This window comes from Colobus angolensis, unplaced genomic scaffold (assembly GCF_000951035.1).
Source record: "Colobus angolensis palliatus isolate OR3802 unplaced genomic scaffold, Cang.pa_1.0 Scaffold130, whole genome shotgun sequence".
In the NCBI taxonomy this organism is placed as follows: Eukaryota; Metazoa; Chordata; class Mammalia; order Primates; family Cercopithecidae; genus Colobus; species Colobus angolensis.
In genome coordinates, this window is record NW_012114253.1 from 3780213 (window position 1) to 3797379 (window position 17167).

At 55.1% G+C, this 17167-nt stretch overlaps 1 protein-coding gene across 4 annotated transcripts in view; it reads right to left on the reverse strand.

The window, feature by feature from the left end:
* PAX7 (paired box 7) overlaps positions 1-15827 on the reverse strand; it is a 117944-nt gene extending 102117 nt beyond the window's left edge. For 2 of the 4 annotated variants that reach the window (XM_011934044.1, XM_011934042.1), the window contains exons 1-4: positions 15161-15827; positions 12326-12561; positions 11593-11722; positions 10482-10616 (exon numbers count right to left, since the gene is read on the reverse strand). In XM_011934044.1, coding sequence (XP_011789434.1) covers positions 10482-10616; positions 11593-11722; positions 12326-12561; positions 15161-15245 — 586 coding nt within the window. In that variant the 5' untranslated portion in view covers positions 15246-15827. The remainder of the gene's footprint in view (positions 1-10481; positions 10617-11592; positions 11723-12325; positions 12562-15160) is intronic. The other 2 variants (XM_011934045.1, XM_011934043.1) reach the window with 2 other exon arrangements.
* Between the last annotated feature and the right edge of the window lie 1340 nt (positions 15828-17167).

Sequence of the window (17167 nt, forward strand, 5' to 3'; positions counted from 1 at the left end):
CCGCGCCGCCCCGCGCCGCCCCCCGGTTTTCTTCTCGGGATAATGGGGGCTCTTTGTGGCCTAATCAGCCTCCTGAGGGGCCGGGAGGCCGGGAGCGCTTCCCCCGCGGCCGTCGGTGGAAATGAAAGCAGGATTAGGCCGGGGCCTCGGCCCACACCATAGTAAAGCGCCACCAGGCATTCGCCCCTTCAAAGCCCCTTTCGGGGGTTTGGTTACTTTATTTCTAAAGTTGTTTGTATTTCTAAAGTGGCCATTGAGGCGCGAGCGGGGACTGCGCCGAGAGGGCGGCGGGGAGGGGGCGGCCCGGGGAGGAGGACAAACTCCTGACGCCTCCCACCCTTTCCCCGCCTGCACCCGCTGACCAGTTTCCAAACCGCTTTCCCGGCCCTAATTTCCTGCTGCCTGGGGAGACCAGGAGCGGCTCTTAGCCTCACTAATCAGAGAGGGAAACTGAGGCTCAGGCACCGCCGAAACGGAAAAGACCGGGTCTTTGGGAAGGAGGGTGGACGCAAAGGGGGCCATTTACAGCAGTTGTCTCCTGTAACAGGCAGCTCTGGGCGAACCTCTCTGTGTCCCCTGTATGGGCCACCAAGCCACCAGAGAAAAAGTCCCAACCAGAACCCAATTTGAAGAGAGAAGGAGGTTCAGCCCCATTTATTAAAGGAAGTTCCAAGGCCTCTTTTCTTAGGGTTCATTCCGAGGACCTCTAACAAATCACAGAGATGTTGGGATTCTTCAGTCTTTCAGAATCTCCCCCCGTCGAAAAGGCGGGAGGGGTGGGCACTTTGAATTTTGGCATTTGCAGGCAGCGGGAGGCAGGAGATGGAAGATGGGGTATATGCCCCCAAACTGGACTTTCTTTTTCTACAGTATTTTTAGACCCTCGGAAGGGTGAATTCAAACTCAAGAAGTCCGGGCGGGAAGGAGAGCTGCAGGATGAGGGAACGCGAGAAGGCTGGAAAGCACCTTGCCAGGTGGCTTAGAGACCAGCTTCCTGAGTTAGGTCTGTGGTTACAAGAAAGTGTGGGAGAGGGAGGCGCTTCTGCAGGTTTCCACTGAGAACAAGAGGTTCCAGAAGCTTCCTTAGGACTCCTCCTGACTCCTTCCAACTCCCAAGTCTGCAGCCCAGGTAAAGCCAGAGCAGACTTTAAGACAAGTTTTCAGGAAACCAGGAGGCTTGATCCGGACCCACAATCTCCCTGCAAATGTGTACAGAACACACAGCACAAACACACACACACACACACCTCACAAAACTTCTGAATGTTGCTCTCTTTCCCCCTTCTCCGGTCACCTAAAGATCTAGGTCTGAATTGGAGCCTGGAGCCGTAGCTGTCCCTCTCCACCTGTCGCCCTCGCTGAGGCTTAGGACTGTAGAAAACCCATCGCCGGCTGCCCACTCGCCCACTTGGGTGAGGTTCTGGAGGGTCTGGGTCCCATGGAAAGGACCTAGAAAAGTTGAGGGTGGAGTTTTCTGAGCTACTTATCGCGTCAGCCGCCCCACCCCTTTTTCTGTCCGGCCCGGGGGCCTCTTTGATCTTCGGTCTTTTCGTGGTGTCAGACAAAGAGTGCAGTGAAGGCAAGAGGCTCCTTAGTCCAGCCGCTCCTCCCTTCGCCTCTTCCTCGAACCCGTGGCGAAGCAAGGCCCAGTCCCCCGACGCGGGCCACTCCAGAGGTCAGCTTGGGGGCTGCCTGCCAAATTCTGCCCCAGCCCCACAAACACACTCTGCTGTCATGCACACGCGCACACACACACACACAAACCATGCACAAACACCCAGACACAAGACAGCCTTGCAAAGAGGGAAGCCCACAAAGATATCCAGGTAAACACACAACAAATACATCCATGATACACATCTGTTTATTTGTGGGCTTATTTTCTGTCTGCACAGCCTGGCTCAGAACTCCATGAGGGCAGGGACCTTCTTGAGGTCACTTAACACAATGCCTGGCACCTAGTAGGTGCTCAACAAAATTTTTGCAGAATGAATGAAGACATTCACACACATACACTCCAGAGGAAAATTTCTCTTTCGGGTGGTATAGGTAAAAGGGGAGCATAGCACACGTGCTTATATCAGCATATAAACGCTTCCCAAAGGACCCTCCCAGTAACCAAGTGGGGTGGGGGAGAAGCTCTCCTCTCTGTTTTGGAGAGGGGAGGAAGTAGCAAGGACCAGACCAAGGGCAGGATCTCAGTGCCCCTTCTCCCCATCTCCTCATTTTAAGCTTCCTGATCCGGGAATCAGAAGCTCCCTGGAGAATACTGGAGTCATCAGGAAGCAGGCAGATGTGAGGTTCTGAATGGGGTGTACCCTCTAGAAGCCCCAAAGACCCCTTTATACCAGATGAAAAATTATGCCTGTAGGAAAGTACGTAAGTATGTAAATGCAAAGTTTTAAAATGGTTTTTCGGTTTTAGCCTATTCTTAAAGGGATCCAGGATCCCCTAAAAGGATAACATTTGTCTTAGCTAATTCTCTCTTTTCATGGAAGGAAACTGAGGCCCAAAGTGGTTGAATGGGTTGTCTAGGGTGATACCGCTAGTGAGTTGCTGGCGGGATGGACACTAGAACCTCGACCACGATGCACTTTGCCCCTCTCAGATTGCTCCAGCCTCGCACACCTGGGTTCGGATGGAGAGCAAAGCGGTCGGAGGAGGGGATGGAACACAGCCGCCAGGGGCCGGTGGGTGCGACCTGGACCCAGAGTTGCACTGAGCCTTCAGCTCGCCCTGGGTTCCCTCCCCCTTACTCGCCCTCCAGTCCTCAACGTTCACAGCCTGGAAGCCGGGAAAGTGGCCAGAGCGCCATCCCTTTCCAAAGCCGGCAACTTAGAAGGGGCGGCAGCTAAACTGGAAGGCGGCGAGCTTCACTCTCCAGGCAGTGAAGCCCGGGCCGTCCTGTTAATTTAGCGACGCTCTGAATGCAGTTCCTGGCCTCCCCCTCACTCCACATCCCAACACCGCCAGGCACGCGGGCTGGCCCCTGCCCAGCGCCCCGGGTTGGAGCACGGAACCCGGGCCCCCACCTCCGGGTCGGCCTGCCTCCCGCCCCGCCAGCCCAGCTCGCTCGCCTCTAATTAAGCGGCAGGATCTCAGCGAGCCGCCGGGACGTGCTGTAATATGATGAACTGCCTTTGTACCGATGTCACCGAAAGCGCTTCTGATAAGGTGAAGCCGCGAAGGATCAAAAGGGCGGCCGAGGCTCGCCCGCCTCCTGCCTTCCCCTCGCCGCTGCCCGGCTTTGCGCGCTCGCCCTCTCCGCCAATGCTCTCCCGCCGGCTCTGTCTGTCTCTAGGTTCCGCTGACTCTCCTGATCCGCCCGTCCCAGGGCCAGCCTCTCGGAGACTCTGCAGCTCTTTGTCTTTCTTCCTGCTGCTCCGCGCCTCCCTCGGCCCCTCCGCATTTTTCAGCGTCCTCAAACTGTACGCAAGATTCTCTACTGCTACGCTCAGCCTTTCTCACTCTGAATTTTCTAGCTCTCTCCTCCTCTGTGGCTCTCTGTCTCTGCTGCCTCTCCCCACCCCTCCCGTGGTCTCCACCGGAGCTCAGGCCCAGCGCACCTCCAGGACCAGGGCGACCAAGCCATGGAAAGGTCCATTCGCTGACCCTCAGACTAGGGAAATCGGCCAATTCCCTGGCAGCCGACACGCGGAGCCCCGCGGCGGCCCCAGTGCTCCTCACAATCCACCCTCGCTCAGCTCGGCTGCCAAACCGGGGCCTGGCACGCGTGCCCAAGGCGCCCTGTAATGCCCTCGGGGCCTCTTCGGAGCTGGACTTGGGGCACACGCAACTTTCCCTCACCCCTCCCGAGGCTGCAGGGACCCGCAGAGGCTTTTCCTCTCCCAGGGGTTGAAGTTCCAAGTGCAGCCGACCCCCTCTCTTCGCATCCCCTTACCCACACCCCTTCCTTTGGCCCCCGCCTCCCCTTTGCCCTCGACCCCATCTCTTCCTCCTCCAGGCCCCTCCCCTTCGCATGCTAGTAGTTCCCCCTGCGCTCTTCTGGACTCCTTCCCTGCCTCACCTCTCCCCCACCCCGCTTCGTTTGAAGTTTTGGAGAGATCTATCTACTAATGGCGAAGTTTCCCCCTTAGGTCACCGTTCTGCCTTGATTCGATTTGGGAAGGCGAGTTCCCTCCCTCCCTCCCCCTGTCCGACCCCAGCCGGGGCCAATCGCTCCAGAGCAGGTCAGAAAGCGCTGACCCCATTTCCACCTTTTCCTCTTTCCGCCACAGTTGGGGGAAGGGGAAAAGAAGAGGGAAGGCCCCGGACAGCAAAAACTGAGGGGGGCATCCCAGTCTTCCAAGCGCCTCTTACCCTCATCCTGAGTTTCCTAATTACCCCTTTAGTCTGCAATGGAAGGGAGAGAACAGATATTTTTTCTGGAATTTCTGGAATGTGCCCCCCCTCCTTAGTCATAGCCTTCAAGGCCCCACAGCCTCTGGAGAAGCTTTGTTTGGGGGTCTTTCCTCTGTGCAGAAACCCTTCCCTCAACCAGGCACTGTCTTTTCAGGGCTGTGAGTTCTGTCTGGTCTTAGACTCTGAGCTTCCAGGGCCAGGGCCAGGACCTTGTACATTGCATGTTTATGTCCTTAGGCGCTCTTGCCCAACAGTACAGAATGAAGCCTCATCAACTTTGTTGATGATGATAGAATAATGGCAAATAGAAACTCCGAAGAGGTAACCTGGAAGGAAATCTCATTTGCTCAGCCCTCTTTTCCTGTATAAAAATATGTTTTTATATAATATTATTTATATAGAATGTAATGTGTGACAACTATCATTTTCAGAAAGACGTTCTTAAAAAAAAAAAAAAGCCCAAATAATCACCTTACTGCTTTAAGGCTACTGTTATATGTGCTTTTAAATCCCTCCATGTAAATTCCACTGAAAATTTGGAAAGCTGTGAAAGGGGAGGGGACCGCGGGAGTTGGGGGGGAGGTTAATCCGGGTTTAACGCTGCGATGCAGTCTTAGGACCAGGGTTAGCCTGATTGCGTTATCTCTTCCCAACATTTGAGACGCCCATATTTTAGCCAGCCAAATAGCTCCGAGAGCAGCGCAGATGGCTGCCGTGGTCGCGCCTCAGGAAAATGTGTTATTAATATCTAAATAACTTCCCAATACTGTCTGGTAAATCTCCCCTCCACCATTCCAAATGATGAATTCGTTTGAAGTCTTCCCCCAGCCTCATCTTTTCAATGTCTCTCTCTTCTCTCTTCTTCTTAGCCAGGCTTATTTCAAACTGGTAAATATCTAATTCCTTTAACCGCTGCCTCGTGCACACTAGCCTTTTAGGTACAAACGCCTTGAAACAGCCGACGTGTGGCGGTGCGTGCCCCGAGGGGAACACAAAACCCGCATGCCCTCGCAGCGGGGGACCCCACCCGGTTTAGACGTGCCTGCGTTCCAAGACCGGCTGAGCGCGGGAACCTCACTCAATCCGGGAACCGAGCCTCTTTTCTCGCGCGCCCTGGGGAGCTCCTCTTGGCTCCCCACGGAGTCCCAAAGGCACCCCCAACACTCAGCTCTTCCGCAGCTCCCAGTCCCCTCCCTTCCACCCCTTCCCAGACCTCCGACGGCTTCCCCCGCTCTCTGGGGCGGATAATTGCCCTCCGCTCGCCTGTTCTCCCTTGTTTAAAGTTTGTTTTCTAAATGTCTTCTATTAGATTATGCTCGTTCATTCCCCCTCCAACCTTATCTCCTTCTGTCTCTTCTCTCCTTGCCCGTCACGCTCGATTTAGGCACGAGTTTATCTAGCAAACAGTTCGCAGACTTTGTTTATTTACCGCGGGTTCTGGGGCTGCGAGCGCGCGAGCGCCAGTGTTTGCCTTTGTAATAGTTATCTCCTCATTGTTGTTCCTCGTTAGTCTCTGCTCCCGCCTCCCCCCTCTCTTCTTCGGTTGGGGGGGATGGAGGGAAGAAAAGGGGAGCCTTGTCAGCCCAGTGTGGGCTCGGCCCCTCGCCGGGAGCCCCCTCCGCCGGGACGTTCCCAGCTCCGCACTCCCCTCTCAGCTCGCCCCATCCCCCCCAGCTCCCTGCCCGGCGCGCCCCTCCCGCGCCCCCTCCCTCTCTCCCTCTGGTCGCACTGGATATCCACCGCCGAGCGCTGCCTAAAGCCGGGAATTGCCTGACACCCTCCCGTCTTCCTCCGAGCCCCCATTATGCGAAGCTGATCCCACTCTGAACAGCTTCAAATCCCGCCTGGACTCTGTTTGATTAGATTGCCAACCCGGGGTAATCCTTTGATTTGGTGGAGTGTCAATTACCTTTCTCTAAACACACATTTACAGAGGAGGGAACTTGTTGGTTTAAATCAATGCAGATTGTTTCGTGATAAATGGACTATCCTCGTCCCCTCTCTCGCCCCCTCTCCCAAGGCTCCTGTCCCTCTCCGCCCCCGCCCCTTCCTGGTTCTCGAAGATCCGGTAAACAATGTCTCTTCCAGGTGTGAAGCCGAAAAAATGGTGTGGGCAGAGGGGAGCCGTGCCCCCCTTCCCCTATTCACTGGCTCCCCCGGAGCCTAATTAAATTTGGCAGGTCCTTGTACACACAATCAAAACAGCTTCCTCCAGTGTAGCAAACGACCGAAAACCGCATTAGCAGCTATCGCTGCTGCCAAATTAAATTGTTTCCCACCTCCTTTTACAAGTGTCTAAAACCCACACTCCGGGCTCTCCCCTCCTTTCCGATCCTTCCCCGTCATTTCCCACTCCACACCTGTAAGTTTGCTGCCTTAAAAATAAATAAAGGAAAAATGCAAAGAGAAACAAATCTGCCTCACACGCCCTCCTCGCCAACCCTCCCCCCATCTCATATGGTCTTTCACACCCAGGAAGTCTACAAATTCTCCAGCTGGACTTGCACACTCCCAGGGTTCCCCCCCCACCCCCAGAAAAATGCTGCCTCCACTACTACTGCTTCTTTTTTCTCACATTGTAACTTTTTCCTATATTTCATATTAATTGTAACCTCATTGGCCTTTCCATCCTGGAGAACAAAGTGGAGCCCCTGGTCCGATCCAGTTTTGGCTTCAACTGGTGCACTGTCAGATGCACGCGGCTTTGTTGTTCTTGCTGTTTGTCACTGCTGTTATTGTTGTTTATATTATTGCTTATTTCTTCACACTCACTACCTCAGCTCCCACTGAGGAATGGTTTGACCCATTGCAAACCCCTATCAAATTCCCCAAAAGAATCTCTCTGAGCTCAGATTCTGTGAAAAATCTTTTCCTTTCTCTTCTCTCCTCAAATCCCCTCCCTGTTGGGTCCCTGGTCTGTCTATCCCCTGATCCTCAGAGAAAGGCGTGAAGAGGAGGGAGTCTAAGTGCATGGGAGCAAGGAACTCTCCACTTCCCTCTCCAGGTGAGTTTGGCTGGGGCAAGCACATATCGGCAGAGGTCTGAGAATACTCACAACCAACAATCCTAATAACTCAGTCTAAACAAAGATAAGAAAAAAAAAAAAAAAAAAATACGAACAGCCTCATGAATATCAGCCCAAGGGGAGCAGGAGTGAGCTGTTCAGAGATGAAAGTGCACAGAAATAAAAGCTCAATTTAATCTGCTTTAAAACCCTTCAACTTAACGTTTGTGCTTCAAACTCTGAGAGTGAGAACTGATTGCGGATAAATAGTTTCTTACCATGCCTGGAAGCTATTACACCCCTCTCCAACACAGTTTCCTATTCAGCAGTCCCAGTTTTCATTACCAGCTCTAATAAGTCTTAACATTATTAAATGCCAAGCGGAAGATAGGAAAAAACGGACTCAGGGAGGGATCTCTCTTTAGTGCTTAAAGAGGAGAGCTCTTAAACCCCTTCTTTGGCGGCTCCCTGCCACGAGAGGGGCAACTCCCCCAGAGAAAGCATTTTTCAAGAGCAAGAAGCCAAAACAAAGTTGTGTGTGTGCACAACATCCCCTGCTCTGGCCATGGGGCATCTCAGCCTCTCCCTACCTGAATGACTTGGATGGAGACTGGAAGATCTTTTCACCTTTAACTTGGCCACGAAACTGATGTCTGGGGCCTGGGAGAGAGATGAGGGGTTCACAGGGGTGCCTGCTGACTGACCCAGGAACTCAAATAGGAAACGGACACAATTTGTTCACAGATGGACAGATGGCTGTCTCTCATCTGCACCATCACATTGCCCGTTCACAGCCATCTACACGCTCCCTGCACACCTATGCTGAATTCCACTTGCACAGCTATATGACCTACAGCATTCAGATCCAAAGGCCCATGGGTAAACAGTCACACCAAGAGATGCTTGCGCTTACACAGCCATTCAGTGCACAATCACTGCACCCAGCACACCCACCGTCACGCAAAAACTGCGGGACGTTCTGGACACCAGGCTCACTGCATCAGATCATTTCATTTCTTCAGCTGCTCTAGACTCAGCACCTGTGTCCTCAGCCTCCCGCGTCTGGCACAGGTTCCTCTTTAAACCCTTGGAGACGTGGTGCTTCCTGCTGCAGGGAAAACCTCTGCCCAGCGAAGTGGTTTGTTAGCTGGTGTGGTGAGCCCAGGCCAGCACGGAAAGCCCCCGCATTTCCTGAAATCAGAGGAATCCTCCAAACTGCACGATCTTTCCATCCTCTTCCTTTCCTTCCCTTCCCTTCTTTCTCAGAGGAAATTTACCTATTTGTGCTTCCTCGCAGATTGAACTAAGTATACTCCCTGCGTGCAAACACATTTAAAGTCTCTCCAAGGAAAACCAAACCTCCTCTGCTTTTTCCTGGGATAACTCTCAGAAGAGTTGTCTGTTGTGCAGGAAAGATTATTTGTCCAGGAAAGATTATTCAAGTTCTATGCCTCCCCTGCACAGCCTACAAAAAGTCCATCTAGTCTCCTTCCAGTGGAAACTGAAATAAGGATTGGGTCCCCTGGCAGGTGTCCCAGGGCTCTGGGCTCACTGGCCTAACCAAGGACCGCTTGACAGTGCAGGGCTGCCTCCCGCCGCAGACCGGGCACAGCGGGGCGCCCGGCACAGCTCACTCCCTTTCTTCCCTCGCCCTTTTGTCCCGGACGGGACTGCGGCATCACTGGGGGCCCTGTGTGTCAATAGCCCGCCCCTTCACTTCACCCTAGGCCGCTCTGGCACAGGGCTGCCCGGCCCCCATCCTTCCTCCTCGAACCACGCCTGTGGGGGCTGGGCGTAGATGGGAGTTGTCTTAGTAAGCCCGCTTTGTCTGTGAAGTTCATCTTCAAGGTTGGGAGGGTCTTCTGAGAACTGGAGAGAGACCTGGGCTAGGAGTGCTTGGGTCGTGAGGAGAGGGGTGCTAGGAGAAACCTCTGGAGGGAAACTGGAACAACACAGGCTCTTTGCAGGCTCTCAGGTTCCAGGGCACCGGCCACTTTTTCCAAAGCAAGCAGTCTGCGGTTTCCCACGGCCACCGTCTTTCCGATTCCCTCAGCCTGCCGCCTCCCCGAGTGTGTGTTTGGGGCCTTTTCTTTTAACTGTCAGTCTTTGTGACTCTGGGTCTTCCATTTCTGTTTCTGTTCCATCTCCCTGTCACCCCTTAACGTGCACTTACCAAGTCTCAAAGAGACTTAGGGGAACTACGAGGGCAATTAGGAAGGGGAGAGGGTAATGAGGAAGAACTTTCCCTTCTTTCTCTCGAAACTTCCTTCCTTCAAGAGACAAAAGCACAATCCCCTTTCCCGGGCTTGCGGGCGCTTGAAAATTAAACGCCTTCCTTAGCTGATCCTGAGAAAAAGCATGGCGCAGGGCTCAGACTCCAGCCTGCCCGCGGAAGCCGTGCTAAGAATGGGGAGAGGGTGTGTGGAGCCTGAGTATCTCCCCCACTGCGATCCTCCGACCCTGGGCATCTGGGAACTTGGCCTCCACTCCCAGCCCCGCCGGCGCACGCCACAGAGGAAGGCACCCTCTGTCCCACAGTCCGCCCTGGCAACGCCGGGCTGAGTCAGACGGCGGCCCCAGCTAATTTTTATTGATTGCAGCGGTCAGTCAACTGTCAGGCGGGGTTTCAAGGGACCGTTTAGAGAGCGTGTGCGGGTCTGGTTAACAAATTCATTTAGGGAGCCGCGGGCCGGCTCCTCCTTCCTCGCTCCCCTCCTCCCGCCCCCCGCCCCCTTGTCCAAGTTTCCTATAAATAATTGATCGACGCCGAGAGTAGCAGCCAAAACGCCAGCGCGGGAGGACGCACTCCCCGCAGTACTCGGGTAGACCAGGCGCACGGCCCCGCAGCCGGACTCTCCCGGGACTCACAGGCCATCCGCGCCCGGCCTCCATAGCGCAAAGAAGGCGCGGGCTTCGCATCTAGCCTGCATCCGGGGTGCGCACCAAGGGGGCGCTGTCGGCAAAGCCTGAGCGGCTCCCCGCTGCCCCGCAGCCTGAGAGTTTCCCCGCTGGAGTTCTGGTCGCCTGCTCCGGCGGCGGGAGCGAACCACTGGCCCGCACACCCGACCGTGGGAAAACCCGGGCTGGGGCCTCGCAGTCCCGGGAAGTTCCCTACCTTTGTCGCCCAGGATGCCGTCGATGCTGTGTTTGGCCTTCTTTTCGCCGTCGTCCTCCTTCTTGTCCGCTTCATCCTCCTCCTCTTTCTTCCCGAACTTGATTCTGAGCACGCGGCTAATCGAACTCACTAAACCTCAGAAATTCAAAGGCAAAAGAGCAAGTATAAGTTGTTGGAGCAGAGGATCGAGCGGTGGCCTGGGCCCCTGGGAGAAAGTCAGGAAGCCCCCTGCTTCCTTCCAGATATCCATTCATCCCTCTTCCACACACAGGCATTAGGCATTGACACGTACTCCATAACCAGCACCCACTTGGAGAAGCCTGACTCACACCCCGGGCACTCACAGGGTAGTTAGACTGTGCATTCCTATGCAGATGCTTGCAAGCATTTGTGCCTTACACTAACACCTGCCTAGGTGCACTTCACCCACACCCCTGAGAGGTCCCAGGGCTTCCCTGGAGTCTCTCCAGCTTCTGCTGTCACTCCCACACTCAGGTGTGCATCCTGGCCTTGCATGCCTGAATGCACATGTACAAACACACACACACACACACACACACACCAGATCACTTTCTCTCTCACAGGCAGTATGGTTTGGGACCTCCACATTTAGGACTCAAATGGCTGGTGCTGGCGACACAGCAGAAATGATAGTTCCGAGATGGGGGTCCAGGGAAGCCCATGGGCATCCACCCTCCTAGGACAGATCCATCTATTGAAGCCGTTTTCTCTGAGAAAGCCTCCAGGGGGATTCTCTTACCATCCAACTTTCTAGGTTACCTCTTTGCCCCTTCCTTCCTCCCTTCCTTCCTTCCTTCCTTCCTTCCTTCCTTCCTTCCTTCCTTCCTTCCTTCCTTCTTTTCTCCCTTTCTCTCTCCTCTTTCTTAACTTTTTTTTTCTTTCCCTATTCCTTCTTTCCATCTTATTCCATTCTGTTATGGTTTACTCCTATGCCTTAACTCTCTGCCTTTCTGTACTCCTTTCCTCCCAACTTCTCAGTAAGTTCCCAGTCAACCATCATCTCCCCTCCCCTCTCTCCCACCTCCAGCCCTCCACATTGGAGCCCTGGCCACACTCTGGGCCAGCTCTGCCGGCTCAGCTGCCTTCTCACCTGAGGGCACAGTGCTTCGGTCACAGTGCCCGTCCTTCAGCAGCCTGTCCCGGATCTCCCAGCTGAACATGCCCGGGTTTTCCCTCTTGTACTCCTCAATCTTTTTCTCCACATCCGGAGTCGCCACCTGCTTCAGAAGTGGAGGTGGGAGAGTAGGAGTGGAAAGATGGGATGGGGGGAGGGAAATACTTTTAATATCACCTCTTAAGAGCCCTAGACCAGGCTGGTGGCTCTGGTTACCTTGTGTCCCCCCATCCCCCAAGAGATTGGCTTTATCCTTTCAAGAAACCGGTTCGTTCCTGGCTCCCAGGAAGGCAGCTGGGGGTCTGCTGGCGTATGTGTGTGTGTGTGTGGGGGGGGGGTGAAACAGGGATAGGCAAGAAAAAACTTTACTTAGGACCCTCAGGGTCCCCGTCATTATTTCAGGAAAGACTGAGAGAAGATGTTTTCTGGTCTTGGAAGGTGACGGGGGTTGAGGCAAATGTGGGGACAGTCCAGGAATAGCTCATTGGCCTCAAGGTCTTGGACAAGCTAGACCTTACTTAGCCCCATCTCTGAGAAATTCAAATAATAGGAAAACAATGGGAGGATACCTGGGAGTAGGAGACACTCTCCAGCTGTACTTTCCTACAGCCTGGTGCCACTGGATGACACGAGGTAGTAAGAGGGGCCACAACCAGGACCCCCGGACCATGGGAAGCCAGCTGCCAGCCTCTGTGGCAAAGATACTCACTCTGGGCTTGCTGCCGCCGATGGCCCCAGGCCGGATGGACCCGGTCTCTTGGTAGCGGCAGAGAATCTTGGAGACGCAGCCGTGGGAGACACGCAGCTGTCGGGAGATGACACAGGGCCGGATGCCATGGTGGGCCATCTCCACTATCTTGTGGCGGATATGGTTAGGCAGGGGTCGTCCATTGATGAAGACCCCTCCCAGCTGATTGACCCGGCCTTGGCCAAGTGGGGTGGACACTGGAGAAGGGAGGGGAGATGCAGAATAAGAGAGGCACAGGGTGAGGATGGAGAGCAGACACTGAGTTCATTCCCTGACTCCAGTTTTGTTCGTTTGAGCCCCAAGACCTCAGACAGCGATCCCGGTGGTCCTCACATTGGGGCTTTGGTAGGGAGGTAGTTTGAGAAACAACTGTCATAAATCTAGGAAATCTCCTGCAGAGATGGATAGAGGAGTCACGGCTGCAAGAATCTCCCCAGACGCTGTGACCCCCCAACTCCTGCCATACTACCAGGGATGAGGACACACCTGGAGGATTCGAATGCTGCTCAGAAGGGGAGGGAGAGAGACGGAGGTGAGACAGCAGAGCCACCAGGCTGGTAAAGCCTTAGGGATCTTGGGACTAATGACTCTCTGTCCCTCAGGCCGAAGCTTGGGCTGCAGGCCTGCCTGCATCTTGGAGAGGCCAATAACGGGTGTGATGTGGCTCATCTGGTCAGTTCTACACTCCTGGTAGTCATGAATGATCCAGTTTGTCGGGGGCTAGAAAGGGCTGACTGATTACTACACTTACAGCTCTGGCTAGAGCAGTGGAACTGTCCCAGGGAACAGCTGAGGCACAGCCGAGGGACTGGTGACATATGCTGTTGGCTGCTGCCTCCAAGGGCACCTGGTTGTCCCTTGGGTGACTCCCCTTGCTTCTAACCACCCTCGAAGTCCTAATTTCGTTTTGGGACCATTTTAGGACACCACTGCCCCAAAGCCCCTAAATTAAATAGTTCACTTGGCCTCACAAATCCATGAACCGTGTCTGCAGGCTCTGCGAGGCTGGTAGGCAGATGGGACACAGTCCCTGGGTGGGGGTGACTTTGGGAACCGGGAAGACAGGCATCCCTGGTGTGTGCTGAGGAGGGGAGAACGCCCTGGTCGCCTTAATGCGAAGTCTACACAATTTCCTCACAGAAGGTTGGGGGGACACCCAGCGCACTAATCCGGCCTCGATCCCCCCAATTTGGGGACTCAGCGGCTGCGGAGATCTGGAAGATTAGAACGATTTCACAGCCGCCGGAGTGGAGGGAGCTGACTGTAATTGAAAGGGAGGAGGCGAGAAGAGGCTCCGCTGCTGGGCCATTCCTACCGCCCCCTCCCTTGCTCTCCCGGTCCCCCCCACCTCTTTTTGTAAAAGTCGGTGTCTGAAGCCACCCTCGGATTTAATCAGAAATCGTGCGTCGCAAAGTCAGAGTCACTCGGTCTCCGTGGCGGGATATGCCATTAGCGCTCAAGAGCTCTCGAGCGCCCAACTTTATATTCAAGAGCCTCTTTAGCGACCGGCACTCGGCTCTCCTCAGTATTCTGCGTCATGTTGGGCAAATATTGTTCTAATCCGCCGCGCATCCTCAGCCGCCTGTTTTACTTGCATTCGCTACAGGAGAGTGCCGCTGCAAATCCCCGGGTTTGCGCGCTCTCCCGCCTGCGTGGCTGCCGGCGCGCACTTGATCACGGAGCCGCTCTCTTCGCCTCTGTCTAATTCAGGGACCCGGCGCTGTCTCGCTGCCCAAGGGAGCTCCTACCGGATCGCAGGCTGCCAGCCCGCCCACCCCCTCCCTGCCTTCTCTCCCCTTCCTCACGCGCCAGGGACTCATACGATTACAAAAAGAGTAATTAAAAAAAAAAAAAGTCGCACATATTTCTAACGACTTCTCTGTGACACTCTAGACTACCTACCCTCAGAAGCCAAATGATCCCTCAGTGACAGGTTGAGGCCTTCCATTAGTTTAAAAAAAAAAAACAAAAACACAGAAGCGGGTTTCTCGGCTGTGCGCTCCCAGCCTTTTCTCCAGCCGGGACCGGTTCGCCGCCGCCCGTCCTCTCAGCTCTCCCCGGGCGGGCGCTGGATGTTTAGGAAGGACGCTTTACAAAATCAGCTTTCCCCTGGTTTGGATATTGCCGTGCCCCTCTCGCCGTTGAGAAGTTCTCTAAACCTCGCTGTTTAGAGGTTGTCTCCCGGGAGATTTCCAGAGTGCGGAAGCCCCAGTAAAAAGTTTTAGGGGGAAAATCGTTACTAATTATTATTTCCAATTAGTTTGTTTCCAGGCGGAAAAGCAGGAGTGTCTGAGTGTGGCTTCGGAAGAAATGGATAGCCGTGGTAGTTGAGGCATATAAAGTATCACCTATGGTAGGTGGTTAGAAATAAAAAGGACTGGAAGACCAATCCCGGGGTGGAAAAAAATAATTCAAGAGTAGAAAGCCGGCAGCCAGAGAGTCTGGAGAGCCGAGAAATTGTCAGGGAAGTGCCTGGAAATAGTGGAAAGAGCTGAAATTCACCAGGACCTGATATTTACTAGGAGTCCAAATCTACCAGAAGTTCAGCCCTGCGGGTAAAGGCCGGCAGCTCGCGAACTGCGAAGCGAAGGCCGCCGGTCAGTGAACCCACGTAGAAGCGGACAAGTATGGGTCCCAGAAACTTTCTGGGTTCCGCGCCCGGACTGGGACCCAGAAGAGAACGGGATCCCTCTGCTACTGCCGGCGCCGCCACCGTCCCCTGGAGACCGCAGCCTCTCCAAAGAACCCGAGTTCCGGGCGGCGGAGTCGCGGCGAGGCCAGCCTGGGCGTTCTTACCTTCCAAAGGGAATCCCGTGCGGGGGTAGTTCTGCCCCGGAGCCGGCCGCATCATTCTCGGTACCGTGCCGGGAAGGGCCGCCATTCTTGCGCACGCCAGGGACGAATCCAAAGTCGGCAAAAATCGCTTCCCGTCCGCTCCCTTCACCCCTGCTGCGATCTCTTTCTTTCCGTCTTCTTCGTCTTTTTTTTTTAACCTCTTCTCCCTCCCCTCCACACACACTCCCTACCCCCACCCCCCACCCCTGGCTGCAGTCAAACGCGTCCAGAAGCTGGGGAGGGGGGTGAGGTGGAGGCGGAGGTTGGGGGGAGGGAAGGTGGCGACGACAAGGAAGTTCAAACAAACAAACACTCCAACCCCAAGTCCGCCTCTGCCGGCTGGGCTCGGCCAGAAGTTGTGCGGGCTGATGCGCCTGGCAGAACCCGGAGACGAGGCCCGACGGCGGAGGGGGGCCTGGGGAACGCGGCCGGAATCGGGGCCGCCAGCCTCGGAGTGGCGAGCGCCGCGCTCTCGCGCTCGGGGCCAAAGTTTCCGAGCCCGGAGACTGCGGAGTGGATTTCGTTCTCGTATTTATTTATATATTTATTCTCTCGCTCTCGCTCCCTCCCTCTTCTCCACGCCTTCTTTCTCCAGACCACACTCGCTTCTCCCTCCACACCAGCTTTCACAGCCCCCGTCCCCTAGGAGACCCGGGGACAGACGGAAGAAGGAGCCTCCTCGGGTTTCGGGGCTGGACGGAGGCGACAGGGGTGACGGGGTTGGGGAAAGAGAAATGGAAAAGCGAGGGGGCGCGAGTGATCAGATGGGTAAGTTGTGCAAAAGTGTTCACCGAAGTACGAGGAGGAGGAGGAGGAGGAGGAGAGGAGGAGGAGGCAGTGAACGCAATCTGATAGGTTCGGACTTTTCTTTTATTCATGAGGAGGGAAGGGGGCCAGGGCACAAGGGAGCGGAGGACCAATAACGAAAAGAAATCGCCAACGAATATTTTTTTTCCTCTTTTCTAATCCCCGGCTCGACCTCGTTTTGGGGGAGAATTTGAACCGCCGTGAAAACAGAGGGAGCCGATCCCGGCAAGTTGGGGGCTGGGGGAGAAGGGGAGGAGGCCAACTTTGTCCCAGTGCCTTCCTTTGATGAATGGTCCGGATCCGCAGAGTCCCCGGCCCCCAGGTCGCCCACGGTCGCTCTCGGAGTCCCGGCTCTATGGGAATGTCTGCCTCCGGTCCGGCGCCTCTCTGGAGTCTGGTCTTTTCTCTGGCCTCCCAGGGGCAGAGTCCGCCTTATTTGTCATCTTCTCCCTCGTCTTATATCCTCTGAAACTCCTCCAGTGAGGCTCCCCTGGAACCGGCCTAGGGTGACTTGAAGGGAGGAATTCTGACTTTTTCTGTGTAATGTCAGAGCCCCGGTGTCCGGTTCTTACTCTACCTTCCCGCCGCTCTGAGAAGCCCCCAGTAACCGTATCTGGTTCCGAGGCTTGGGAAAGTGGGTTTGCCAAGTGTTAGGGACAGGTCTCTTCCTCCCCTTCCAGCCCCGCCCCGTGCAGACATCTCCAGCCGCCACCGTCCTCCTCAGGCCCCCAGGCCGGGCCCATAACTCCTTTCCAGCAGGTAGTTGGGTTTACAGAGAGTTGGTGCTGGTGTGAGGATCTGGGGACACAAAGAGGTGGGAGAGGGGAGGAAGGGAGCTTGTCAAGACTTGGTACAGCTCTGAGCTCCTTGCTGGTGGGTTTGTGGGGACGACCCAATTGAATGATCCGGAGTCAGTGTGGGGAGATCAGAGGTTCCTGAATTCTTCACTCTCTGAAGCCAGGGTGACCAGCAGCCTCAACCTCAGGACACCGAGTCCTGGGGGCGAAACGCCCTCCCAGCGGGACAGGACGCCACAAAGGCAGGCCTTTTGTCTCCCGGGGGAAAGAGCGTCTCCGGCCCCACGCTGGAGGCAAAATACAATAAAATGAACCCAGCCCTCAAACTCGCCCCCTGCCAGCCCTCTCCCGGCAGTGGGGTCAG